A 27197-nucleotide genomic window follows, 5' to 3' on the forward strand; every position below is an offset into this window, starting at 1 on the left:
CAGGAATAACAATTCTACTCGCATTTGTTCTGTGCTTTCATTCTAAATCTGTCACATGACATGTAATTCTACTCGCACCGGGATGCTTGTATAAATCTACTAGGAGAGGATTAAATTATATATTCTACTGACCTAAATACAGAAGGTCTCTGAGTGGTTCGACCTTATGCGGTGTTATCCCACATGGAATAGAAACAATTGGAGAGGCTACCGAGTGGGTGTATAAAATAAGAGCAAGCAGCTCTTTTATAATTACTTACCTGGACGGGGTCAATGGGTGATCAAGAAGGCCCATGGCCTAAGCTTGTGACCTCCACTGCACTACGGAGGGGTGCTCGCTTAAGGTCTGTCCAAGTGATGGAACCTACGTCATAATTTGTTGCAGTGGGGGCCTGCGTTCGCGCGGCCCCTATCAATGTCCAATGGAAAAGTTTATTGTAAGCATCGTTTGGGCCTGATTATGATTTAATATTAGGCCGTATTTGGGCTTTGTGCATTATTTGTAACTCAGATATGCCAACCTGGCATTTGGTACGCCCAAGTTCACAGTATTTGGAATGGTCCGGATTAGTTTTTTATTCTATTTCTCTCTCTCCCTTTTCTCTCCTCTCTATCTCAGCCGATCTCACTCTCTTCCACTCTCACAAGCCACTAATCTCGCCACCACCTAGCCACATCATCTAAATCTCTCTTGCGGTGGTTCGTTTTTCTTTTTGTTATGTGTTGATGGGTGGGTTCGACGGTGGGGTGGGTTCGGATTGGTGGGTTAGGTGGGATCTAATGGGAAGGTTCGGCAGTGGGAGAGTGGGACAGCTATTTGTGAGAGTGATGTTTTTGTTTTTTAATAAAAGGTAGGAATGTTTTTAAGTTATTTTAATGGGTGATGTGATAAATAAGAGATGTGATGTAAAATGTATTATAAAATAACGTTTTAAAATAAATAAAATAATTTTTTGGTGTGTGAAAATAGAATCTTTCTAGAACATATGCTAATGATCTTACCAACTTAGGAAAAATGGATTTAGGGAAAATGGGAAGTCATTTTCACTTGGGCAAGGGTTTATGATTCTATAATGAACTCCATTGGACTTAATCCATAATCTATAAAATTCTTTCCAAGCAATGTGTATGATAGACCGAATGACCTAAAATGTTAGCAACAATAAATATTATATTTAAATTTTTAAATTTTACTCAGTAAAAAATAAAAATAAAAAATTTGGTAAATTTTAATGATCAAAAATATCATATGCTCTAAGTGAAAAAAAAAAAAAAAAAACAATGTAGCTTACATGGCGAAAATGGCACCCCCAGTGGTAGAGTCAGGAATCATTTTTAAGGGGAGCCAAGTCTCAAGCTAAAATATAATCTTAAGTTTCAAACTTACTGTAGTTCAAACCTCACTTCTTCCACATCTATTAACAAAAAAATTATATTTAACAATAACTTAATATAATTACTCAAGCCTTTATTCTCATATATAAATATCAAATAAACAATACATACTATAAAATAAAACCCTTGTGATGAAGATTCAAAACTAAATATAAGACAAAAGTGCAAGCTCTAAAAACAAAAACAAAAAAACCACATATCCAGTTACAAAACATATACATGAGTTTAGTCTCCAAAACTGATAGCACTATTTAATCAAAACTAGAAACAAAATAATATAATATAATATTAGCAATGCAATCTCTAACAATGGAATACTCAGAAGTCAAAATATTAGCCAATGCAAGCTAGAAAACACTAATACTGTCCTTAAACCTGTCCTTTTTAGTGTTTTATGCAGTTTAGACGAACATGTTAAACTCAAACATAAAACAAGAGAGAGGGAGACGACAAAGTGATGACTAATATGGAGGGAGTAGCCAGCACCAGTCGTCTAGTGGAGGTTGGAAGCGCAAGGAATTTCTTTTTTTCTAATCAGATTTGGGTTTTTCAATAGACTGTGGTCCGTAGATATTAAAGTTTTTTTTTTTTTTTTTTTTATAGGAGTCTTATTTACAGAGGATTTTCTTTTTTTGTTGATAATGTTGCTGATATGGGATTTGTTAAAGTTGTTTATCTCTATTTGGAGGGGTTATCAACAATGAATGGGCTATTTTCTTGAGTTATCTGTATCATATTCTTAAAAACCAGTTCTAATATTTGAGGCGGCTGGACCCTGGAAGACCAAATGAATTTTAAGAGAAGAGTTATTAGGTTAGGGGGGCCGAGAAGTGTATTTACAGTTAATTCATGATAATCTTTAGTTTTTGTAGCACTATTAGATTGAATTTTGAAAAGCCAGGGGGAGGCCATGGCCCCTCCCAGCTCCACCCCTGGGCACCCTATTGGTAAGTGAGAACAATTTTGTTATATGAAATTGACATTTCTACTGTATAACAAAAATATAATGACTATCGCACACCTTTAGTGTAATGGTTACTCTACAAATATAAGTTCATATGAGATGAAGAGAGAAATTGATCGAGGTTTCAGTTCTCAAAAAAGAGTTTCACACACATATTTTCTTAAATCATGTTAGGGTAGGATTTCTATCGCATTTTAAAATAAAGACAATATATTTGTATATGATTGGCCTACCCCAACACTAGTGAAACACTGCACCCGCAACTGCGTTTTTTTTTTTTTAAATAATCATTTTTATAGGACAACTGCATTGGTATTCATGTGCTTAGAGCATCCACATCAGTTGGTGAATAATCATCTATAATCCAAAATCTCTATCATTTTACACATTTTGGCTCAAAAAACTCCCACATCAGTTGGTGCAAAATTTTGTAAAATTGTGCAAATCTACCCATGAGCTACAGTAACTGTGTAAATATACATGGCTATTGTAGCTCGTCCATTTATTATTTTATCAATTTCACGGTTCGCTCCTTTTTTTCTCTCTCTTCTCCGTGCTCAACAAACTTAATAACTACTCTCCTCATCTTTTTTCCTCAGATGCACACAGAGATACACTAGCTCAAAAAAAAAAAAAACACAGATACATAGATCGGAGCTCGTGGGCTTGCCTGATCGGAGCTCGTGGGTGGTGCTTGTGGGTCTTGCTTGACTGGATCGAAGGCCGTGCTCGTCGATCTTGACTGGATCGGAGGTCGAGCTCGTCGGTCTTGGCTGGATCAAAGCGCGTGCTCGTCAAGCTTGACTGGATCGGAGGTCGAGCTTGTCGGCCTTGGCTAGATCGGAGTGCGTGCTCGTTGGGCTTGACTGGATCGGAGCTCGTGCTCGTCGGCCTTCGCTGGATCGTCGACCTTGACTGGAGTGGAGCTTGATCGGAGCCTGGGCCGTCTCCCGCACCAGCGTGGACAGGCCGCGCCGCCCGTGGCGTGGCCCAGGAGCAAGGCCAAGTGGTGAGCGGCTGATCGAGAGATGGGTAGAGTGTAGAGAGATGGGTATAGAGAGAGAGTGTTTATTTAGAAATGGGGAGAGAGAGACAGAGAGCACGTATTAAAGGGGAGACTGTTGGGAAATAATAAAAAATTTGAGGGAAATAATAAAATATTTAAGGAAATATGTAAAATAGATGAACTGATGTGAGTATTTTGTAAAATTAAATGTGTAAAATAAAAAAAATAAAAAAGTAGATTTTTACCATAAAAATAGATGTGTAAAATGAATGAATTGATGTGGTTACTCTTAGGGCATTAACGTATACCAATTGTGTTGAATTATTCACTACTAGAAGTTTGGAGGAGTACCGTGAAATACTTATTTCACCAAGTTGTGACTCCATCACTGCCCCTGACTAATTCCGTTATGAAAAATAACTAACCACCCGCCAGTTCAACATTATCCAAGTCAATCATTCACCGTTCAAATTTTCTGATTAACTCCATCTAAAAAGATCAACGGCTTAGATTCAAACAAAGAAAAAAAAATGTACAACTACAACAACTATCCCGCTAAAACAACAGTATATATATATATATCGCCTATTTGGGCTTAGTTTTTTGTTGACAATTTTTAATTAACGATAAATGCTATAAATAACAGAGAGACTTCGATTCCACTCAATTTTCATTTCCCAATTCTCATGTTTTTCTTTCTCCCCACTTTCCAACGCCTTTGCTTTTCTTCATTTTCCCACTTCTTCTAGAATCTGTCTACATTTTCTTTTATTTTTTTACCCAAGCTTTTTAATGTCGATTTCAGCGTTGACTCTCCTGTTAAATGGTTGCCATTAACTGGGCTGTCACTTTCCACTGGTGTAATTTTATTTTACTAAATAAAAACAGTGACTCATTTTTCATGCCAATTTTTTCATTAAAATGTTTTTCAAAGTTGATGATTAATGCTTGGCTTCATACTTTTTTAAGTTTAAAGTGAAAAAATGTTTGGCCAAACCACCTTTTGGTCCTAAAAATGTTTTATAGTTACGATCGATTTGATCAATTTTCTGATTAACTCCATCTAAAAGATCAACTCCAGCTTTTCCCTCCTAAATATTCAAGCTCTTCAAAATCTCTCCCTCTCTCTCTCACAATCACACAGAATCCATGGCTCGTAGAATATTAAATACATGTTACTTGGTTCTGGTACTGGTTGCTCTATCAACTGTGGCATTCACAATTGTTTGGACTCAAAGAAATGTGCCTTTAAGGGAAGAAGATCGCAATGATGATGATGAATACAAGGAAGGGGATTACATTCCTCTCTTCGCCAACAAAGCTGCTTGTCCTTATCTAGGAGATCCATGGTAATCAATATCTTGATTTTGTTGAGAAACAGTTTGGTTTCTTGAGAAAATAATCACAACAAAAGAAAAGAATACACATTGAAGCCAAAAACAAGAATCACTATTTGCTCTCAAAGTGTGTGTATTAATTTGTAAGCTCTTTTATTTTTTGCACTTGCAGTGAGGCATATTCATATTTTGATTTGCCATTCTGCCCTCCCGGAGGTAAGAAAAACGTGTTGGTTTGTGTCAAGATTTCTACTTTCTAGGCATAGAGATCATTCCTATTCAGTTTCTAAACAAGAGATTTTCGATTTAAATATAGATCCAATACCCAACAGAAAAAAAATCCTTTCAAGAACTTTTAGCAGGGGATTGCTATGTCAACACCCAGTATGTATTGAGGTTCAAGATGGGAACAACAAGGAAGCTCCTTTGTAAGAAAAATCTGACCAGAAAAGAAGTAGCGAAATTTAGGGACGCAATTGCAAATGAAACTACGTACGAGATGTACTATGATAACATTCGGTTGGAAGAGCAAGTTGGAGTTAATGCTTCGGATCTAGAGTTCCCCCCAATTCAGTACCAAGTTGGACTTTATCTTATCAATCGCCTGGACTTTCATGTCCTTTACTTAGGAAACAAAGTGAAAGCTATATATGTTATGGGTCACTACGATTTTTCTGGGGAAATATCTAAGGACTCTGAAATAATAGTCAACTTCACGTATTCTGTCTTCTGGGGAAGATTTTGAATCCAAGAAAGAGAATCAAGACGAGGTCAGTGACTTGTCGAAGCACGTTGGAGGAGATGAGCGCGTGCCTTATGCTACTACAGCTTTCGTCCTTTGCATCTGGCTTGGGTTGCTTTGTGCAGCGATTGTAGCATACACATACCTTAGAAAGTATTTTACTCGGTATCACTCTATTCCTTATGTCGTATAGTTCCATTCAAGCAGGCCATTGTATTCAGATAACGATGATTAAATCAACTTCTACTGCAGGATTTCTTTTGGAGAAGCCACTAGGGTTGGTCATGGTGATGCGTGCAGATGTCCTCGGTACTCGTCCCTACTTGGGGCCATTCTGGGTGTTGGAACTCAGCTGTTCATTATGTAAGCCATATCTACCATACGCTTGTAAATTCTGAATTCATTTTTTGGATACAAAGATGAATGTATGTACTAAAACATGTCTGACACAAACAATTGTCTTTTTCTAAGTCTACTAATGCCCTAGTATCATATGTGTTAGTTAAATGATTAAATTCACCAATTTTTAATAGCTTAAAGCTTTTGGAAGAATCAATAATTTAACAACATGATTAACTGACGAGTACAAAACAACATGATTACAAAATTACACTCTAGGAATGGTTTATTAGTGTCCCTAGAGGGGCCATCAAATGGTTTCTTTCATCCTAAACTGCACATTTCATTTTCATGTTTACACTTTCAATTTTCATATGCACTAATTTTAAAATGTCATCCTATCATAAATAATTAAATATAGTTCACTTAAGAATTCCATTTGCAGAATTTGCATCCTCTTCGTCTTGACATATACGGGTCACCTATATCCCTGCGATCATGAGAGCCTATTTATGTGGCTCTTCATGAGTTATGTTCTCACATCGTTGGTTTCTGGGTACAAGGCTGCTTCATTCCACTCTGGCTTCACACCACATGGACGAGTAATGGTTCTAACTAACTTGTTCAGTATGTCAGTATTTTTTGTATTATATAACTCTTTACATTTCAGATTTTTAATATTTGACCAATGATTTTTCTTCTTTTTCTTTTTTCTTGCAGAAAGAATGTGTATTCCAAACTGGAGCCCTATATTTAGTTCCAGTGTTCATAACAGGTCTTACCATAATTATATTCAAAGCGATAACAACAGGGCTGTCACTTCCGCTGTTGTCACTTCCACCAGAATATGATACATTCAAATATATTTTAAAAATCATTTGGATACCCGCCTCTATAAGAGCCCTAATTTGGGGTGGTGGCAACTTTGGGTACTCTTTCCCAAGAGCATCTGAAATAACTTGTGTCACCATACGCTTTCAAAGTGAGATTCATAATCAGGCTTGGTACATGAAGACACCTGCTCACATGTTCTTTGGGGGCCTTCTGCCTTTCTGCATGATCTGCCTCATGATGGATGATATCTATGCAAGCTTGTACAAATTGAAAGTTTGTGGTGCATTTAGTACTATGTTTACAGCTTTTATTATAGTCATCATAGTAACTGTGTCGGTGGGAATGGTTTGTACATACTATCAGCTATCCAAGCAAGATCACCAATGGTGGTGGAGGTAATTCTCTTATAACAATGTAACAAACACATTCTTTTTAACTTCTTTCATACTTTGTGATTCAAGATTACGATGAGGGCAACGTCACCACTGACATCACTATTAATATATACTCACAACCTACCTCCTAGCAAATGTGAAAAAAAAATTGTAAAATTTGTTGTGAATCTATAATTATTGATTCTCTACACCTTGACCAATTATAAGAACAACCATCATGATGGATTCTACCTAATTTTAAGGGGGTTTTTTTTTTTTTTTGGATACAAGATAGAAATTTTACTCTAGTATAATCTAAGGGTACTTTAAATATAGTTACAAATGCTAGGGAATTAAAACTGCAATCTGAAATAGTAAAATTTGTTGTGCATCTATAATTATTGATTCTCTACACCTTGGCCAATTATAAGAATAACCATCATGATGGATTCTACCTAATTTTAAAGGTGTTTTTTTTTTTTTCTTTTGATATAAGATAAAAATTCTACTCTAGTCTAATCTAAGGATACTTTAAATTTAGTTACAGATGCTAGAAAATTAAAACTGCAATCACGTTAAAATTCACTAAGAAGAAAGGTTGTCATTAATGCAGACTATGTTTAAATTACAGTTTAAAGTTCAAACCATGTTGCAACATTTGAAAGTACAGTTTGAAGCCCAAATCATGTTTAAATTCATTCAGTTTTAGGATCAAATCATGCTTTTCTAGATTTTGTTCCTATTTTGATTAAAAATCAAATCTTTTATTTCCATGAAGCAATATACTAATCTCTTTTCATCCAATATCTATCAATCTATTGATCTAAGTCTATCTACAGCGCAAATCAGTGTTTCGTGGGGGATCAATTGCCATTTTCATGTTTGCATATGGCCTCTATTTCTATGCTAGAGCAAAAGCCAGAATTTCTCTGAGCCTGCTAGAGTTTCTGTGCTACAATGCTTGCCTATTCTACGCTGTCTTCTTGATACTTGGAACCATTGGCTTCTATGCTGCATCAGTTATTTTCCAATGCGTGGACCTACAACTAAAGAGGCGAAACTAGGAAAATCAATTATTTCATATGTTGACCCAAAGAGAGATAGCATCATTTTGGTTGTTTTCTTGACTGATAGGCTTGAGGAGGTCTTAGTAATCATTTTTCAAGATTTCTCTGAACACCATGGATTCAAAATCCATGACCTCACCCACAACTACATTGTTTTTCATGGTCCAGGAATTGGATGACTGGCACTTACCAATCATGTTGCCAGTGGCGGAGCTACATTGAGACCAAAGGGAGCCTTCCCATCCCTCCCCCTCCAAATTTTTCAAAGAGTTTTGTGATTTAGGCTGTAAGGACCAAAAACTCATAAAACCAGCTTAAAAACGTTGCTGCTGCTTTATTCACTTAAAAGTCCTCGTACAATACATTTGGTAGAGAGGGTTCAACAACAAAAAGCCCCTCTCTATAATGCCCCGACTCTTATTTATACTATTTGCTCTTTTCATCATGGCTCTACACCTCACAATCTACTATGTTTTTCCTTCTGACACCTGTCTGTCGGTAATGGAGCAGAGTTCTGGCTTTGCATTCAACACTGTTCAGGTCATATCCACATTAATGCAACGGATTGATCTGATATCTTCCAATTAATGTGGCCAGAATGGTTGTTGCCGGGCATTTAATGCATCTCTTTAACTTAGCCTACCACCTTCGGATATTTGTAACCCTTATGTCAGCAATGCCCATGCCACATCATCTTCGGGTATTTTCAGGTAACTTCCCTTACTCCTTTGCTCCATCTTACCTACTGTATGTCGGCCTTCCTCTCTTCGGGTCTTCGGGTTCTCGGGTCCTCGGAACCTCACATAGGCTGTGTTTGTTTTAGTTGAAAAGCATTTCAGGAAATTGTTTTACACCATGTTGTGCGTTTGGTAAGCAAAGAAAATTTGGTCAACTGAAATTATTTTACAGTTTGATCGTAAAATAGGCCTTCTCAGACGAAAAATCAATTCCGTTCTTATTTTACCTTCAAATCTCATTTCCTGACTGAAAACAGAGAGAGAGAGAGAGAGAGAGAGAGAGAGAGAGCAACCACGAAGAGAGAGTGAGATCGAGCTCGCACCGTCGAGCTCAGACCACCGCCCCAAGCCCAGACGCATCGACAAGCTCGCGCCGGCGAGATCGAGAGTGAGACCACTGCCCCAAGCCCAGACCCACCGATCTCGTCGCCCAAAGCCCAAGCTCCGTTCGATCTGGCCGCCGTTACCGATCTCTTTCCCTCAATCTCTCAATCTTTCTCTCTTTGATCTCTGATTTTTTTGTTGCTGTTGTGGTGGTGTGAGTGGTGATGTTTTGGTGGCTTTTGATCTCTGATTTTGTTGTTGTTGCGGTGGTGTGGGTGGTGGTGTTTTGGTGATTTTTGTGTTGTGTGGTGCTGGTGCGTGGGTTCTGGTGGATTTTTCTGTGGGTGCTATGTGAGTGCTATGGATTTTTTGATATAAAACTTGTTTAGAAGCTAAGAAAATGACTGAAAAAAATGTGAAAAATTTACATTTTCTAATGTTACTAAACACTTGAAATTATTTTCCAATATAATTTTAAAATTACAACCAAACACTAAAAATTATTTTCCTTTTCTAAAAATATTTTTACTTAAAATTATTTTCCACCCAAAAAATATTCTTCATTCAACCAAACCAGCCTTAGACTACGCTGCACTTCCGTGATTTACAATGTAAAAACTAGCAAAGCTTCCATGTGAATCTGAATAATAATGACAGACTAGACTAGACAAGACAAACAAGGTTCTCCATGCTTACGTGTAGGCCCCTGTGTGGCTATGCCCCTGACCCACTCTATTACCCACTTTCCCAATTACTTGGTAATGCACTTTTCTTTTCTTTTGTTTTCTTTTAAATTTCTTATAATATATTATTTGTTATTATACACACACATAAATACATACATATATGTATGTATATATATATATATATCATATGGCATTATAAATGTACTTAATTAAAATATACTACTATATAACATTTAATTTATTGATAAAATAATATAAAATATTAACATGTATTAGTTGTTGTTTATTAATTTTTTAGGGGTCTAAATTTTAATGATTGTTTATCTTTTATTTAGAAATCTTTAAATTATTAGTATTTTTTTTTTAAATGTCGGTCATTTTATTTAATGGGTGATAATTTGTTCTAATATATCTAAGTTGATAGGTAAGTTTAGGACTATTGACACATTCTTGAAATGCATATTGATTATTAAATTGTATTATACATTACTATTTTAAATTCATAAACAAAAAAAAAAAAAAAATTAGTTGTCTAATTTTATGTATGGCCTCCCAAAAATAAACTTCTAGCTCCGTCATAATGCGTCATTGCATGTTGCATTGCAAATACACTCGGCAAAGGTCACTTTTAGTTTTAGTAGGCTCAAGTTTAGGTAAAAAGAATTGCTTGAATCAATCCCTTTGTCACAAAATAACTGAAAGCAAGACTACATACTCGTTTATTTCATACAAACTGTCCCCTCAATTCAGGTATCACAGTATCAGCCAATGTCATCTTGAAGAGATGCAGAGGAAGGTGATCCTAGTGTCAATCTTGGACCTCTTGGACTTGCATGAGGTGTTCGTGGCATGGTGCCATGGTAAGTGGTGGTGCCCTAGCAATTGATGGCGCCATGGCGGTTCTGGAAAGAGTCCCTTACAAAATAGCTTCTTGGTGTAGGGTAATGAAGACAGAAAATAATGAAAAGCCAAGCTTATAGTAATGGCAAGGGAAGTAACATTTACTATCTAGTCATAAATGATCATATAATGGTTTTGTGACAATTCAGTTCCTCTCAAAGTAGAGAAATCACCTTCCTTAGAAATTAGAAATTACAAGGAAATTGGAGGCATATTTTCCTCCCATTAGTTTTCCTTTTTAGAATTCAATTCCATTTTTATCAACATTAGTACCCTATAGCCAGACCAAAACAATAGATGAAAAGCTGGAAGAATTAGAAGGGTAATTCCAGTTCCAGAACAGCACAAGCTCAATCAATGCTTCCACTGACCACTGATCATGTAAGTTGCATATATATAAGCAAATGTTTACCAACTCCCAAGTCAACGTTGAAAATCGACAGATCCTAGTTTATCTACCTTCTAATTTTTTAACATAGAGAATCGACAGATCCTACTTTATGTTTGCTTAACTTATCTAAAGGTACATGATTCATGCCTCACAAAAAAATTGGGCTGAAACATGTAAGCATAACCCATGGATTCAATACTGGGTCAATTTCAATACTTGTGACGTGTTGGATTAAAATTAATTCTTAAAATAAATCATATTAAAAAAATTAAAATTCATATATATTAAAAGTCAAAGTAAAGAGAAAGTCCAATTAGATTTCAACTAGATTCTCAATTTCACATCACGAGTCTTATCTAATTTTTAATTTTAGTGTCAATTAAATTATTAGGTGTGAAAATCAAAGAGTCCAAATCCAATTAAATTCTCAATTAGAGTCCAATTTTGCACACCACATGTTCATCTAATTTTTTAATTTTAATACAAGTGAATTAGTGGGTGCAAAAATCAAAGAATCTAAATCCAATTAAATTCTAAATCATATCTATATCTATATATATCTAAAAGTTGAAGCGTAGTATTTATTATTACTAAGCTCCAATTGAGCCACATCAGCATCCACGCCATTATCATTTTTCTTTCTAATTTTCCTATAATTTTTTTTTTTAACATTTACTCTTTTTTTTTTTTTAATATTTACACTTTCTCTATCCCTTAGTTTTTCATCTCTCCACTACCCTTTACCTTAATATCACTTTTCATCTTTCCCTCTATCTTCATTTTTTTTTTTTTTTGGTCCTTTCTTATTCACACACTTTTACTATAAATTTGTCATTCTCTCTTCCATTCTTTATATATTTTTCCCTCACAAAAAAAGCTCTCTCTCTCTCTCTCTCTCTCTCTCTCTCTCTCTCTCTCTCTCTCTCTCTCTCAATTTTTTGGTGAATTTTTTATTTTTCTTGCATCTCTGCTTTAGGTTGATAATTGTTGTGTTCTTTAGAACTTTATATTGAGCTGATGCGATTTAGTTTTATGATTTAAGTTTTTTTCTCTCTTTAATTTTTAATTTTATTTTCTCTCTTAGTTTGGGTTGCTTTGAATTCACCTTTTTAGTTGTTCTATATGTGTTATTTTTGTACAACATGACATTTGTTCTATGAAATTCCTTTTAGACTTGATACATTATCTTTTCATTTAATTTTTTTTTTTATCTCCTCATGTGCAGTGATTGATTTCTAACAAAAACTACTCTATTTATATATTTAGAAATCTATTTCTTCTTAATTCCAATTGTTTAATCTTTGCATGGGCCATGGATTCTATTGAGCAATTAATATGAAAAATAAAATAAAAGTAAAATAAATTCTACAATAATTTGTTTTTCTCTAAATTATACATTGTTCCTTAAAAGTGGTGTGAAAGAAACTAATGTTTAGTCTGTATTTGTAACTAATGTTTCTAATATTTTGAAAGTTAGTGGAACATATACCCTACTAATTAGGCCATCTAAATCATTTGAATTAAAAATCAACTATAACATAAGGAACGAAGGGGTCATAATGCATTCATGTTCTCCTCATATCATGATAAATGTGAGTAGTTGAATAATATTGTTGTTTAACTTACCACTACTACATATTTTTCTTGAAAACTACATACCATTGATCGTAACACCAAATGGATATTTCAAAGTTCATTTGCATGATTACTTTGTTGTGTGGTGAGTTGAAACATTATTGGATAATGATATACATTAGATTGTATGTGTAGCCTCTTGACTTCAAAGGGTAAGTACTGATTTATGCTAAGTTTTTGTTATTGGTATTCTTTAGAGCTATAATGGTTGATAGGTCTAATGAGGCTTCATTGATTTATGCGAGGCTTTAATTTCATCCAAATGAGGCTTTTGAAAGTTTGTGGAGCATATACCTACTAATTAGGCCATCTAAATCATTGGAATTAAAAATCAACTATAACATAAGGAACAAAGGAGTCATAATGCATTCATGTTCTCCTCATATCGTGATAAATCTGAGTAGTTGAATAGTATTGTTGTTTAACTTACCACTACTACATATTTTTTCTTGGAAGCTACATACCATTGATCGTAAGACCAAATGGATATTTCAAAGTTCATTTAGATGATTACTTTGCTGTGTGGTGAGTTGAAACATTATTGGATAATGACATACATTAGATTGTATGTGTAGCCTCTTGACTTACAAAGGTTAAGTACTGATTTATTCTAAGTTTTTGTTATTGGTATTCTTTAGAGCTATAATGGTTGATAGGTCTAATGAGGCTTCAATAATTTATGCGAGGCTTTAATTTCATCCAAATAACAAGCAATAAAACAAGACAATTTATGTTCAGCTTTCAGGTTTATTCTATTAAAAAAAAATGCTTAGCTTTTTGGTAACCACCAATTCGTTTTGTTAACTCAACATCATAAAGTAACTTTAATTTAGTTATATGGATTGGGTTTATCATTTTTCATGTTAAAAAAAAAAATATATTCAAGCTAACATCAATGACACTACTACAATTGACCATTTAAATTCAGCCATGTCCTCCATATCATTAAATTATTAATATTTTCTTTTTCTTTTTTAATTTCTAAAAAATTAAACATATAATGTTTTTGTGGGGAGTAAAAGGACCCAAGTGGGCCTATGGACCTTTGGGCTGTAACATGGAGGGCCGACCTGTTCCAGGATTAAACTCTATGAGTTGGCCCATACGCCGAGGGTCCGAGGATACAGCTGAGAGAGAGTTTCACCTCGGACAGATCCAAGAGAACTCAAGATTTTATTATAAAGGTCAAGGCATAACTCTGGAAAGACTAATGGATAAAAGGGGACATCCTGAATCTTCTAGATGCACCAGTATTAAAGAAAATATCAAGAGTAAAGGCTGCCACCTCCGCATTAAAGGCTCTGCACCTACCTCCCTGGCCGCATTAATGGGGAGGTGACCCCTGAACAGTGAGGTGGAAACTTCTAGTCACTGTTCAAAAAGTATCAGGGAAGAAAGTATAAAAGGGGGGTAAAGGCCAAAGAAGGCGGGGCGGTAGCTAAGAAAGAAATTGAGAAATTGTAATCTTTAAGGAAGAAAGAGAAATACTAAAGAAGTAGTCCTTGGCTCGAGTCCGAGGAGACCCATTGCAATTATTGTTCGTTATTTACCTGTATTTGTTTATAAAAGCCTGTTATCGAGCTCCCAGTACTTCTAACCTAGGTTTCAAGTCCACACTCTACAAATTTTATTGTTTAAGGCTCATTGGGCCTGAGCCCGTGATTGTCTTTGGGTCCAGGTGTAATTGTGCACTTACAGTTTTAATTAAATACAAATAAATAAAAAAATTCCTTATAAAATCATACTTATTTTTTTAAACATTTACAATTTCTTCAACATTTCTCACTCCTTTCACTTTTTCATCTCCCTACTACTACTACTATAAATTTTTTAGTATCTTTTCTATTCTATATTTCTATGCATAATTTTCCCTCACAAAAAAAAGTTATTTCTCTCTCTCAATTTTTTGGTGGATTTTTTATTTTTCTTGCTTTAGGTTATTAATTTTTTGTATTTTTAAGAACTTTGCTTTGAGTTGATGCAATTTAGTTTTGTGTTTTAAGTTTTTTTTTTTTTTGTTCTCTTTGATATTTAAGTGTTATCTTATTGCATTATAAAGATTATATAGTATAATTTGGATAATTTTACCATATAAGAATTTTACATAAGTTACATAGACAAAAGTAAAACAATAATATATATATATATGAGATAACTCTAAAAAAATTATCACGCACAATGCACAAGTTTGCGACTAGTATATATAAAATGAGAAATCATTACATATTTTAGAAATGTATAGTTTAAAAAAATGTGTAAGCTAATGTCATATAATTTGAACATTTTCTCAAAAAAATTATAATTTAAACTGTGTAAGTGTGATTGTTTTTAATTGTACCTGTAAGTGCACAATTGCACCTGGACCCAAAGACAACTATGGGCTCAGGCCCAACGAGCCTTAAACAATGAAATTTATAGAGTGTGGATCTGAAATCTAGTTAGGGACACTGGAAACTTAATAAACAGGCTAAGATGTAAAAACACTTGCAAATAGTAAAAGATTATTACAAAAAAGCTTCCTCGGACATTAGCCGAGGACGGTTTCTGTATTATTTCTCTTTCTTTCTTTCTTGAAGGTTACAATTCTTAATTTCTTTATTCGTATTTGATCGATCCCCCCTCTTCTTTGGCCTCTACTCCCTTTAAATACTTCTTCTCTTGGTACTTTATCCACGTGTTGGCCAAATCTTCCCCTTCCTCTCTGACACCATCTTCTTCAAGTGTTTTTAAATAGTAACCAGAAGGTTCAATTCTATTGTTCAGGGGTCACTTCCCCATTAATGCGGCCAGGGAGGTAGGTGCAAGATCTTTAATGTGGAGGTGGCAGCTTTTTCTAAGATATTTCTCTAACACCGGTGCCTCTAGAGGGTACAGGGATCCCCCCTTTAACCAACAGTCCTTCTAGAGCTTTGTCCTGATCTTTCTAGCGAATTTTCGAGTCCTCCTGGGTCTATCCGAGGAGAAACTCACCCTTGGATGTATCCTCGGACCCTCGACGTATGGGCCGATTTGCAGTATTAACAGGCTTTTAATCAAAAACAGATTGGCCCTCCTTATTAGAGCCCAAGGGCCCAAATGCCTGCTTGGGTCCTTTTACTCTCCACAGTACCCATGCATATGCACAGGTTATACATTAGTAAAAGATAATAAAATAAACTTATATGTTTCCTAAAATATGTTTTTTTTTTTTAAAACTATCAACCCAAACCTAACCTAACTTAAGGCACAAAATAAAATTTCAACCCAACCCAGTCCACAAAAAACCAACCCAAGGTGTCAGGTTGGATTAAGTATTGTTGGTTTTTGTTAGGTTTGTGGGTTAAATGCATTGGTACACTTCCTTAGGTGCTATGATGCTTCTAATGAATTAGCTGAGTGTGTGTTGTATGGGGGTCTCCTAAGTTCACACTAGGCATATACTTGGTTCATCTAGGCTTTATAGATAACTCTTAAATTGTTACTAGACTAATCTTTTTGGGGTTTAGTGTAGATATGACTATCGTTTTCACTTAGGTTATTACACTGTGTAGGCTTAGCAACACTACCTACAACCCAATCCACAAAAAATCAACCCAAGTTGTCAGGTTGAATTAGGTTGTGTTGGTTTTTGTTAGGTTGGTGGGTTAAATGCACATGTACACTTCCTTAGGTGCTATGATGCTTCAAATTGGAATTGAATTAGTTGAGTGCATGTTTTATAAGTATACAATAGTTGTTATAAGTGCAGTACATCGGCTTTTTTTTATATTAAATTTAAGGACAAATGCAAAAAAACCCTTTGGAATTTGGGTCAATTGCAAACTAGCCTTTATGCGATCAATTTTGTATCATTGACCTCTAAAGTTTAGGAATTGTACCAGTTGAGTCCTCCATTTCTATTTTTGTTATCTGGAATTCAGGAAAAATGCTTATGTAATGTGCACTTATTATTTCAAAAATGAATTTTTTTTTTATAGTACAGTCACATGCACACTATGTGACCATTTTCAGTCAATTATAATTAACAAAAAATAAAATAAAGATAGAGGGTCAATTTAGGTAATTCATAAATCTTAGAAGTCAATAATATAAAATTGACCGCACAAATTTCAATTTGCATTTTGGCCTTAAATTTACCTAAGTTTTAGGGAGTACATATTTTTTTGGGGTGTTCCTAAAATAACCTAAAAACAAAAGGCCAATTGCTAGTTTGGAACTTTGCCACCTTCCCACAAGATTTTTTATACTTCATATTATCAACAAAACCCAGGTAGAGAGAGAGAGAGTGAGAGAACAGAAGGAGAGAATAGTAGTAACTATTAATGCAAGGCCAAAACGGCTAAACCCAATTCGACCACCTTCGACTCAGCACCCAAATGCTTCCAGCAGATTCGCTCTTTCTATATCTTAGTACTCCTCGGCTTTCTCAGGTCTCTTTCTCCACAACCCAGGTACCATTCTCTCTCTCTCTCTCTCTCTCTCTCTCTCTTCATTTTTTTGGTCTAGTGGTGTGTCATTTTAGCATATCTGCTTCTCTCTTTGCTTTTGACCTTATGCTCAGACACAATTTGGTAATTGTTGCTGTGTTGGCCACTAGTATTTTCAATATTTTCTGGTGAACACCTTGATGCTATGCTGTACTGTCTCTAGGGGGTTTTGTTTTTGTTTTTGTTTTGGTGAAGTATAAACACATTAGCTTTTCTGGGTCTTGTGTTTTTGTGACTAATCTGCAATATATCATATGATTTTTGAGGTTTTGTTGCTGAAGTTGTAAGTTGAACTCTTGTTGGGCCACTCACAATCAAATATAGTCTGTATTTTCCATAATGTGGTGTTCAAATTATTGCTTGGTACTGTTTTGATTATCTGGGTTTTTGTTTAACAGGTCTTGGAAGAGAGATTTTTTTGTGAAATTTGAACTTTAGGAGGTCCAAAATTTGTTGATATAAATTAGCTTTTTTTATTTGTGAGATTTTAGTATTGTGATTACAAGATGGCGACTTGTATGCCGACAAGTTTGATGCCTCCTAGTACTCGAAACCCAAGGAGGGTATTAACTGTGCTTGGAGGGAGAGTGTCAATTGAGAATCACTTTGGGAGAGGTTGTTGTGTGACAATGTCTGAGGAGAAGAATGGGGTTTTGGGTGCTCGCCAAAGGTCATCCTTTCCTCAGTTTAAGTGTTCTGCCAACTCTCAGAGTGTTAGTCCATATCATAACAAAGATCCTTTTCTGCATCTACACCCTGAAGTCTCGATGCTTAGAGGGGATGGGAACAATACCGTGGATAACCCAAGAAAGGATACTTCAGGTGGAAATGTCACAGAGAGTTTAGGAGATATGTCTAGTCCAAATAATTACAATGAGGCTAAGATCAAAGTTATTGGAATTGGAGGTGGTGGATCGAATGCAGTTAACCGCATGATAGAGAGTGCGATGAAGGGTGTGGAATTCTGGATTGTCAACACGGATATTCAAGCCATGAGGATGTCTCCTGTATTTCCTGAGAACCGTTTGCAAATTGGTCAAGAGCTTACAAGGGGTCTTGGTGCTGGTGGGAACCCAGAGATTGGCATGAATGCTGCGAAAGAAAGCAAAGAATCAATTGAAGAGGCACTTTATGGAGCAGATATGGTCTTTGTTACGGTAGGTTCAAATTCTCTTCAGCCACTGTGACTTTCCAGCAAAAACTTTTCTACATTGCTGCTTTATTGTTGATGTTTTCTGACTATAAGACCATTATGTATTTTTATTATTGTATGCTTGTTTCAAATACTTCCTCTTATAACAATCTTTAGAATAACATCACAAATGAGCGGCAAACTTCTATACAATGGATGAAAGGGGGGGGGGGGGGGGAGATAGTATTCTTGACATACCGTGATTTAGTCATCTTGAGGGCTTGCCCAGAATGATATTTGATAGAGTGTCTTTATCTTCTCATCAACAATGAGTATAGTTATGCCTGTGTGAAAGGACTTATTTTTCTGACAAATTACACCCTTCTCCTGCCAAGTGGCAGTGATACCCTACCAATTTCACATTCTATTACTTGCCTAAAACAATATTAGCATCTCTATGTTGTTTGAGCAGTGTTTTTATCTTTCTCTTATTAGGACTCTAAAATTCTATATGTGCAGGCTGGAATGGGGGGAGGAACTGGCACTGGTGGAGCTCCTGTAATTGCTGGGGTTGCAAAGTCAATGGGCATATTGACTGTTGGTATTGTCACAACCCCTTTCTCTTTTGAAGGGCGAAGGAGGGCAGTTCAAGCCCAGGAAGGAATTGCAGCTTTAAGAGACAATGTTGATACGCTGATAGTCATTCCAAATGACAAATTATTGACTGCAGTTTCCCAGTCTACCCCAGTAACAGAAGCATTTAACCTTGCTGATGATATCCTTCGTCAAGGTGTTCGTGGTATTTCTGACATAATTATGGTATGAGATGCCTAAAGAACCTGTGATATGTACTTCATATTGTTTCCGTTTCGTGGTTAAAGAACAATGATAGTAAATAAATAAATAAAGGAACAAAAGAGACTAATACTTGATATGTTATTAACTTTCTTTTTCTTCCCATAGACCACAATAGTGTTTGCTGATACCTTATAGTTTTATTCATAATCATAGAGAATGGTGGAAAGACTGTAGGAAATGTATGTTAGCATTCTCTATAGATGCTTATTAAATTCTGATAGCATCTATGCTTTAAAATATGGTTATTTCTATTACTGTTAGACAAAAAGCATTTTACCTAAGTGTATCACCATAATGTATTAATTAACAAGATGCAGTTTCATGTTACTGATATACTGCTATGACCATTTAGAACCTTTAACCTGTGGACGTTGAAACTCCTTGATGTGCATAAACTGCTATAAATGTGCACATAGATGGGATGAAAAGAATACACATGGCTGACCTTGATTGGTCTGTGGAGGATCTATAGCTGACCCAAACTTTTGGGACTAAGGCTTGGTTGTTGTTGTTGTATTGCATTAATAAGTGATATCTCTGATACATCATTAATTTTCTAGGTAAACAGAGGGGATAACTCTTGCTTTTTAAATCTTTTTCTGTTTCTTAGATTTATAATTAGCACTCTAATTGGTGGTGAGTCACTTTAATTGCAGATACCAGGACTAGTAAATGTGGATTTTGCTGATGTGCGAGCTATAATGGCAAATGCAGGTTCTTCATTGATGGGAATAGGAACTGCAACTGGTAATTTCAAGCTATTTCTTTGAAGAGTGTTTAGAATTCTGATTTCTTTTAAGGACTCTATAATCATTAGTTAAAAATAATATTTTCCTGAACCAGATTTACTGTTTTGCCTCTCCAATTTAGTGTTTTCTATTAACTTTTATGTTTTAAAAAGGATTCCTCTTAAGTGATTTGAATATTCTCAAGAACAATTCTCAATCTTCTTTTTTAACCCAACTGTAGTTATTTTTGAGAAGGGAATGTGATACGTATTGTTGTTCAGGATGGATTTGAGCTTTTCTTAGGCTTGATTCTTGCCTGAGCCTAAGAGTAAAATTTTAAAAAGGAAAAAAAAAATCCTGGAATATTAGAGTCTAGAAGACATGAGCTGATGCTCTGGGCAATTGATGTTTTCAAATTCAGAAGATTACTAAGTCCAATTCACTATGTGGTTGTATTTTTCTGCAATTTGAACTTAATCTAGAAGAGGCTTAAGTTCCCTAGAATCATTTTCCACCCTCTTAATCAATGCAAACATGTAGCTAAGTCAATTTTGCCAGAATACTGGTGTCTGGTGCACATTCCTATTTCCAGAAAAGTGAAACTAGTGAAATGAATAATGCCTCCCTCATATAGCATTATTTTGGATTCTTTGTGAAGATGGACTCATTGCAACAGTTGTTGAAAATAAAAATTCAGAAACTAAACCCTTCCTAATCGGATGTCCCAGACCTTACGCAGAAAACAATCCACCTATGAGTTGCATGTTGTAAGTGGTGGTTCTATTTATAGCTACACTTCTTAAAATTTGGACAAAACTTGAATGGGAGGGCTGCATAGATGAGTTCGTTATCAAATTTAGCTTATGTAGTTGTCAAGTATGAAAGGTAATATGCATTCCAACTGTGGGTTTGGAAAAGTAGCTACTAGTGCATTAAGGTCCAATGATTATAGGTCTTGAAAAGGACTCGAGGTTGTATAGCAGTTTTTGCACTAGATGTAGTTTGATCTTCAGGCACACATGCACACAGAAGGTAAAGTTTCTAGATATAATTGTTGCTACATTTACATTTTGGTATACGAAAATATTATGTTTAAGCAGACCTGGATGAAAACAGATTGGTCAGTTTAGATCATTTATTGGTTTTGCCATGATGCTTAGCTTAGCTTGTCATGCTATTGGCAGTTCATTGCCTGAAGACACCTATTCATACCTATTCATCAAGTTTTATATACCAGAATTCTTGGAATACTCTCATCAAGTGCACATGTAAAACACTAAAAAATTTGTTTGGTGTTTGTTTCTGTGTAGGGAAGACCAGGGCAAGAGATGCTGCATTAAATGCCATACAATCACCTTTACTAGATATTGGCATAGAGAGGGCTACTGGAATTGTGTGGAATATAACAGGCGGAAGTGATCTGACCTTATTTGAGGTACCTCTTTCTACAGGAGGACTTGACCTGTGCCCTTGTCTTTCTCTTTGCCTGAAACTTTCTTTGGCATCTTCTGAATGTAACCCCATGTGCATGAGAGTCAATGTCATGTTGGTAACAGCAACAGTTAATATATTGCAGCCTAGCTAAAATTTACTGTGCTATAAATTCTTAGAGAGAAGTTCTTAATGGATCGTAGATAGGAATAGTAGTAAAAGGTGCATTGCACCTAATGCTACTCACCTAAGCAATTTTTTTTTTTTTTTATGTTTTTTGGTGAAACTAAAGCAATTATTTCAATTGCCATGTCCTGATTTACTTTTTTTTTTTTTTGTTTTAAGATCTATCATATAAAACTCATCAAATTGCATACTCATATAGTCATTGAGATAAATTTATTGGAAATTTGTGGTGTTGCTCGTGTTTTATCTTTTTCCATTGTTAAGCATTTTATTCCTTTACAGATTAGGCAAAGGTTGTGCGAAGTACTTGGGCCATTAAAATAAAATTTCATTGTTTTTAAAATTTAATCTGTTGGAGAGATCTTGCAACCTCATTGTTCATATCTTGCCTCAGAGCCAACTAGATAATGCATGTATAGTTGAAAGGAGATTACTTTTATGTGTCCTTAAAATTGTGTGAGTTCTGTTGATCTTCTCTAGAGAATTATTTGTCTGAGAATTGTCTTGAAGTGCCTATTAATTTTGAAATTCCTCTATAAGCTTTATTACAGTTACAGATAATGTGATAAAGGATCTGTGTTTTTCTCTTCAATTTCCATGTGGGTATTGTCACAGGTAAATGCTGCAGCAGAGGTAATTTATGACCTTGTGGACCCAACTGCCAATTTGATTTTTGGAGCAGTGATAGACCCATCACTTAGTGGTCAAGTAAGTATTGCTTATCCTAACGTAAGCAGGGTAAACTTCTATTTGTCTGGACATATCTGCAACAGTCTACACCCATCATCTGAATGTGCCATTAATATTAGATGCAATATTTAAGGAAAAAAAAAAGACTATCATGTTTAGGTAATTTAGCATATGGTATATGGTAGTATTGGTATTGTTATGCCACGTCATTTTGTAAATCAAATCAAATGCTTTTCCTATGTCTATCTTTTGCATTTCTGTTTGCCAGGGAAAATTTTCTGCTCCCTTGTAAGGGAATGTGTGAGTTGCATATCTGTATGCTGAGGTCTTTTTACCTTTAGTTTTTTTCATTTTAGCTAAAACATATCACAGAGATGAAGTGTCATGACTATACCTGTCCTACATAGGCTAGTTTTTTTGTATCTGGTGAACAACATAATGGACTTTAATGTTTTGATTCTTCATTCAGGTCAGTATAACGCTAATTGCTACTGGATTTAAACGCCAAGAAGAAAGTGAAGGGAGGCCCCTCCAGGTACTGCTTCTCCGCCTCTGTCTCTGTCTCTCTCTCTCTCTCTCTCTCTCATAACATCAATTCTTCAATTCTGCTCTGTTGTGTCAATTGGCAGGCTAGTCAGCTAGCACAAGGAGATGTCAGCCTTGGATTTAATCGGCGACCTCCCGCTTTCACTGATGGCAGTTCAGTGGAAATTCCAGACTTCTTAAAGAAGAAAGGACGCTCACGCTATCCAAGAGTTTAGGAGTCTCGTAAAACACTTCTTCCCTTTCACATCCCTTCTCAGGGATTCAAAGTACACCTTAGTAGGTACTAGAAAATCTTTGTGCTTGTTTTTTGGTGGTTTCTTGCTCCGAGAAAGGATATCATATTCTTGTTTAATTAATAGCTAAAAATAGTTCTGAGTTTCTTTCACGCTTAAGTTGAAGATTTTCTGTTAATAAATGGCTTGTACAGAGTGCACCAGCTTGAAAGGAGATAAATCGATGTAGAAGTATTAATGGTTGAATGAAAGATTTTGGTTTCATAGTTTTATTGGGAATCTTATGACACCCTGTATCAGATTTTGACATTTAAGTTTTGCATATTTAATTTTTCATTATGTGAGTGAAGCCAAAGCCATATATATATATATATATATATATATATATATATATATATATATATATTCCTAGAAAACTCTTCTATCACTATTCAATGGCAATTATCTAATGAAGGAAACTACAAAATCGATGACATGAAAACAGATATTCCAGTATGCGTTTCATGTGGAGCAGAACTCCAGCACAAAGGTAAAACAAGAGGCACCTTGTTTGGTTTGCATGTATCTTTTATTGCAAATCTGAGTGGTTTTTTTTATCATAGTTAGAGCAACCAAAGCCTGAAAGAGCACTATTCTAATTCCGGCATGTTGTTTATTGGCCCGGTAAACAGTTTATAATTCATCTATAGCTATAAAATTTATCTGGGGCGATTGAAGTGATAATAATATACAAGAATATAAGTAAACAGTTACCCAAGAAATTGGTTACTAGATTGTAAGATAATCTTTGATAAAGCATGTGGTAATGACCTACGTACCTTATTGGCAATAAGGAATTTAGCTTAGCAATCATGGTTTCCATTAGTATGCTTCTGTCCTTTCACCCAGTTGTGCCAGTAAAGGAAGCCACTCTTGACGCTCCTATTGAATCCCCTGTAACTATTCGCCAGTTTAAGTTACTCATACATGGCTCTGTGCTCAGCTATTTTCATTTTTCATAGTAGGAGGCACTTTGTGATTTATATTTTATCATCTTCACGATTGCAAAAAACTGAAGCAAAGTCATAACGTAATTCTCAGTGTTCGCAGCAACAATCTTTTCAGGAGTCCTTCCCCACCTCATAGTATACACAAGATATTCCTCACGATCCTGTCCAGAATTATTCTCATAGATTTTGTTATATGCTTATTAGATAGATAGTCAAGTGACCCGAGTCATAGTAATCAGTCTCACGTCATTTGGCTGTCTTGCTTTCTCTCAAACCCTAAGGCAATTACTTGCTTACCCCAATTTTTTAGTCTTTTGACCAGGCATCTTATTGGCGTCTTTTCACTTTTTATTACAAGTATTTTAATTTTGTGAATAATAAAAAAAAATAATGATGATGATGATTATACAGGTAGAGAGGGATTAATTCAGAATGGTGCATATTTAATTCCTAAATTAAAGCAATGCTTACAAAGGTGGAGGACTAAGCATTCACATCTCAAAATTCTATCTCATCTTATTTTATCATCTAAAAAACTTACTTCATCAATTATACCATATCATTTTATAATACTCTCAACATCCCAACTTTTATTTTACAATACAACACATTAAAATGATATTTCTACACAATAAAATAATATATCTAAAAACTCAAATAAAAATAAAAAACCAAAACCCAAAAACCGGGTAAGAGAAAGAGAGGAATTGATAAAGTAAGTGAATAAAATATTAGTTTTTTTTTTTTTTTTTTTAGAATTAAGCAACAGTGCAATTCTACCTTTAGAATTGCACTATAGCACTATTGCAAATTTGTTGCAATAGTTGGTTTTTACAAGTCCAAATGTGTGGAGGGTTTTGGATTTTTATGCTAAATTTTTCATACATATGGCATATGTCAATGTGAATGCTTAGGGGAAAGGATTTGAATTGTAAGAACAAGACACTTCTACAAACCGGTGAAATATGTTGTTATCCCTGACAATAATCTATTGTTACCAGTTACTTTGGAAATTTACTTGATTGCAGAAAGGTGTTGACTGACATGGACCAATATAAATGGACTAAAGTAGACCAAAATACAGAATCGACAGAATTAGGCTAAAGTAGACTAAATTGGACCAAATTGTACCAAAATGAATTGAAGTAAACCAAATTAGATCGAAGCGGACCAAAACAAGGGTAGCTCCACATTGAAGGCAGGGTGGTCACAGGACCACCTAGCCTGGAAAAAAAATTATTATATACAAATTTTAAAAGTTCTATGATTTTTTTACCCTTAAAAAAATTGTGATCACCCTAAATTTTTTTAGACTCAACATAATTAAATTTTGGACAAAGTTTGGCAACAAAGCTATAACTCAACTCAATATTTTTTTATTGAATGTGAATTTTGACAAATCTACTATTGGATTGCATTTTCTTCTTATATCTTTCATACTTGCAAAATTTCAAAAAGATCAAAGATCAACAGATATGTCATCAATTAAATGTTTAAATTTTAAGTTTTTGTAGTCTAAAAGTATATAAAAAAAATAAGTTTATGAATCGAATAAAAAATAACTTCCGATTGATATGAAATTTGATATATGTTTTAAAAACATAAAGAACATGTAATTTAACAATTAGATTTTCAAAATATGTAGTCATGTTAATTTATTTAGTGAGAATTGTAACCTTACGCTACAAGCCTATAACTAAGTTTGTAACCAAATTTTGTCCTAAAATTTTGGTCCACTTAACAATACATTAAGCCCTTACAAACAAAAAGAAAAAGCCTAAGAAAATTTTTATTGAACTAAAATTTTGAAAAAGATGAAACTTATAGTATTGACAGTGAAACCACCATGAAAAGATTTCAAAATAAAAATTTTAAAAAACTCATAAAATGAAATTGTAAGACTTTATACATTTACATGTGCGTGTGTGTGTGTTTTGTCAATGTATGAAGTTATGTTTTTATTAGATTTTGTATAACCTAAGTTTCTTAATGATTACCTTAAAAAAAATTCTTTAAACCGTTTTTGAATTAAAATACTACGCTAATGTGGCTCTATAGGAGCATAGCAACAAACAACAAATATTACGCTTTAGTTTTTAAATATTAAAATAATATTATATTATAAGTATTATGTGTCTTTTGTAACCGTAATAAGTACTAATAAGGCTAGTTATACAGAAAGATTTCAAGGTACAATGAAATCGGAGCATAACTAGTCTTGAATAATATTGAGACACGACGCGGTTTCATGCGTGAAAGAGAAAAACATGCCCATGTGGACCACGTGCTTTTCCATTTGGAGTGGGATCACCTGTCTTAATAAGAATTCAACTTCACTTTGGACTAATTCAGATTGGGTGTAAATGCAATACTTACATATTGGACGAATCCTGTCTATTCAGATCAGCCATCCCATCTGAAAACCAAAAAAAGGGTTTTTTTTTTAAAAAAAAAACATAAAGTTAATTAAAAAGTTTTTTTTTAATCAGGAAATCAAGAGAAAATTTTTTTAAATTAAGTTTTTTTCACAGCTATTCATGAGTATTACACCAGATGCAATAATTGCAATTTAAGTTGTATTTGTTTCAAGTGAAAAATCCGAAAAATATTTTACAGTTCGCAAAGAGTTTGAGTGAAGGGGCGGAGCCAAGGGGTACAAAGGGAGCACTTGCCCCTCCTGGCCCCACCCAAAAAACTCTTAATTTTTATGTAACTTGTCTAGATGCATTTAAGGTAAGAAGATAAAAGGCGAAAAACTCATTTTCGTCTTTACATTTTTATGCGATTCTCACTTTAGTTTTTAACTTTTTTTTCCACCACTTTTAGTCCATATCCTGGAAAACACGCCTTGTTTTTGTCTCTGCCGTTACATCAGAGACGAAAAATGCACACGTGACAAACGAAGTGCACTGTTGGCACACTAAAAACTAACGTGGCTATTAAAATACTAATAAAAAAATGTTATCTGGCATTAAAAAAAATGTCACATCAGCATTTAAATTTTAAAAAATAATTTATGAATTTTAACTAAATAAAAAAAATCAAAACAGAAATAAAAATCGAAATTCACATGAATTAAGATCTAAAAATATCTTGAAGAAGAACACCAACCCAGACTTAAGATCTCAAAATTGAAAACCAAAAACCACCGCCACTAGCACAATCTCTGCCAAACATCCACCAAAACTTCTGTCAAACTCCACAGAT

General features: G+C 34.7%; 1 protein-coding gene, 1 non-coding gene and 1 pseudogene across 3 annotated transcripts; all 3 read left to right on the forward strand.

The window, feature by feature from the left end:
- Positions 1–252: 252 nt before the first annotated feature.
- Positions 253–413, forward strand: LOC142611477 (U1 spliceosomal RNA). Its single transcript, XR_012840060.1, has one exon. It is a non-coding gene; the product is annotated as a U1 spliceosomal RNA (small nuclear RNA).
- A 4101-nt stretch (positions 414–4514) lies between these two features.
- Positions 4515–8055, forward strand: LOC142608729 (transmembrane 9 superfamily member 5-like; annotated as a pseudogene).
- Positions 8056–16901: 8846 nt separating this feature from the next.
- Positions 16902–23273, forward strand: LOC142610639 (cell division protein FtsZ homolog 2-2, chloroplastic-like). Of its 2 annotated transcripts, none has more exons than XM_075782507.1 (8): positions 16902–17161; positions 17689–18354; positions 18849–19148; positions 19844–19934; positions 21226–21350; positions 22148–22240; positions 22692–22757; positions 22852–23273. In XM_075782507.1, the coding sequence occupies exons 1-8, from the start codon at positions 17087–17089 to the stop codon at positions 22981–22983; spliced, it is 1548 nt and encodes a 515-aa protein (XP_075638622.1). In that variant the 5' UTR covers positions 16902–17086; the 3' UTR covers positions 22984–23273. The 2 variants fall into 2 exon arrangements, with proteins under 2 accessions (XP_075638622.1, XP_075638623.1); XM_075782508.1 differs by having other exon boundaries at positions 16928–17161; positions 17596–18354.
- The last annotated feature ends 3924 nt before the right edge of the window (positions 23274–27197 follow it).

The sequence above is a fragment of the Castanea sativa genome, chromosome 9 (genome assembly GCF_040712315.1).
Source record: "Castanea sativa cultivar Marrone di Chiusa Pesio chromosome 9, ASM4071231v1".
Taxonomy (NCBI): Eukaryota; Viridiplantae; Streptophyta; class Magnoliopsida; order Fagales; family Fagaceae; genus Castanea; species Castanea sativa.

What these genes read in the sequence shown, in the direction of transcription:
- LOC142610639 (XM_075782507.1), top strand. Translation starts at nt 17,087, where the DNA reads ATGCTTCCAGCAGATTCGCTCTTTCTATATCTTAGTACTCCTCGGCTT. An exon ending in ACCCATCACTTAGTGGTCAA is followed by an intron (nt 22,241 to 22,691) that starts GTAAGTATTGCT and finishes TTCTTCATTCAG; the next exon opens with GTCAGTATAACGCTAATTGC. An exon ending in GTGAAGGGAGGCCCCTCCAG is followed by an intron (nt 22,758 to 22,851) that starts GTACTGCTTCTC and finishes GTCAATTGGCAG; the next exon opens with GCTAGTCAGCTAGCACAAGG.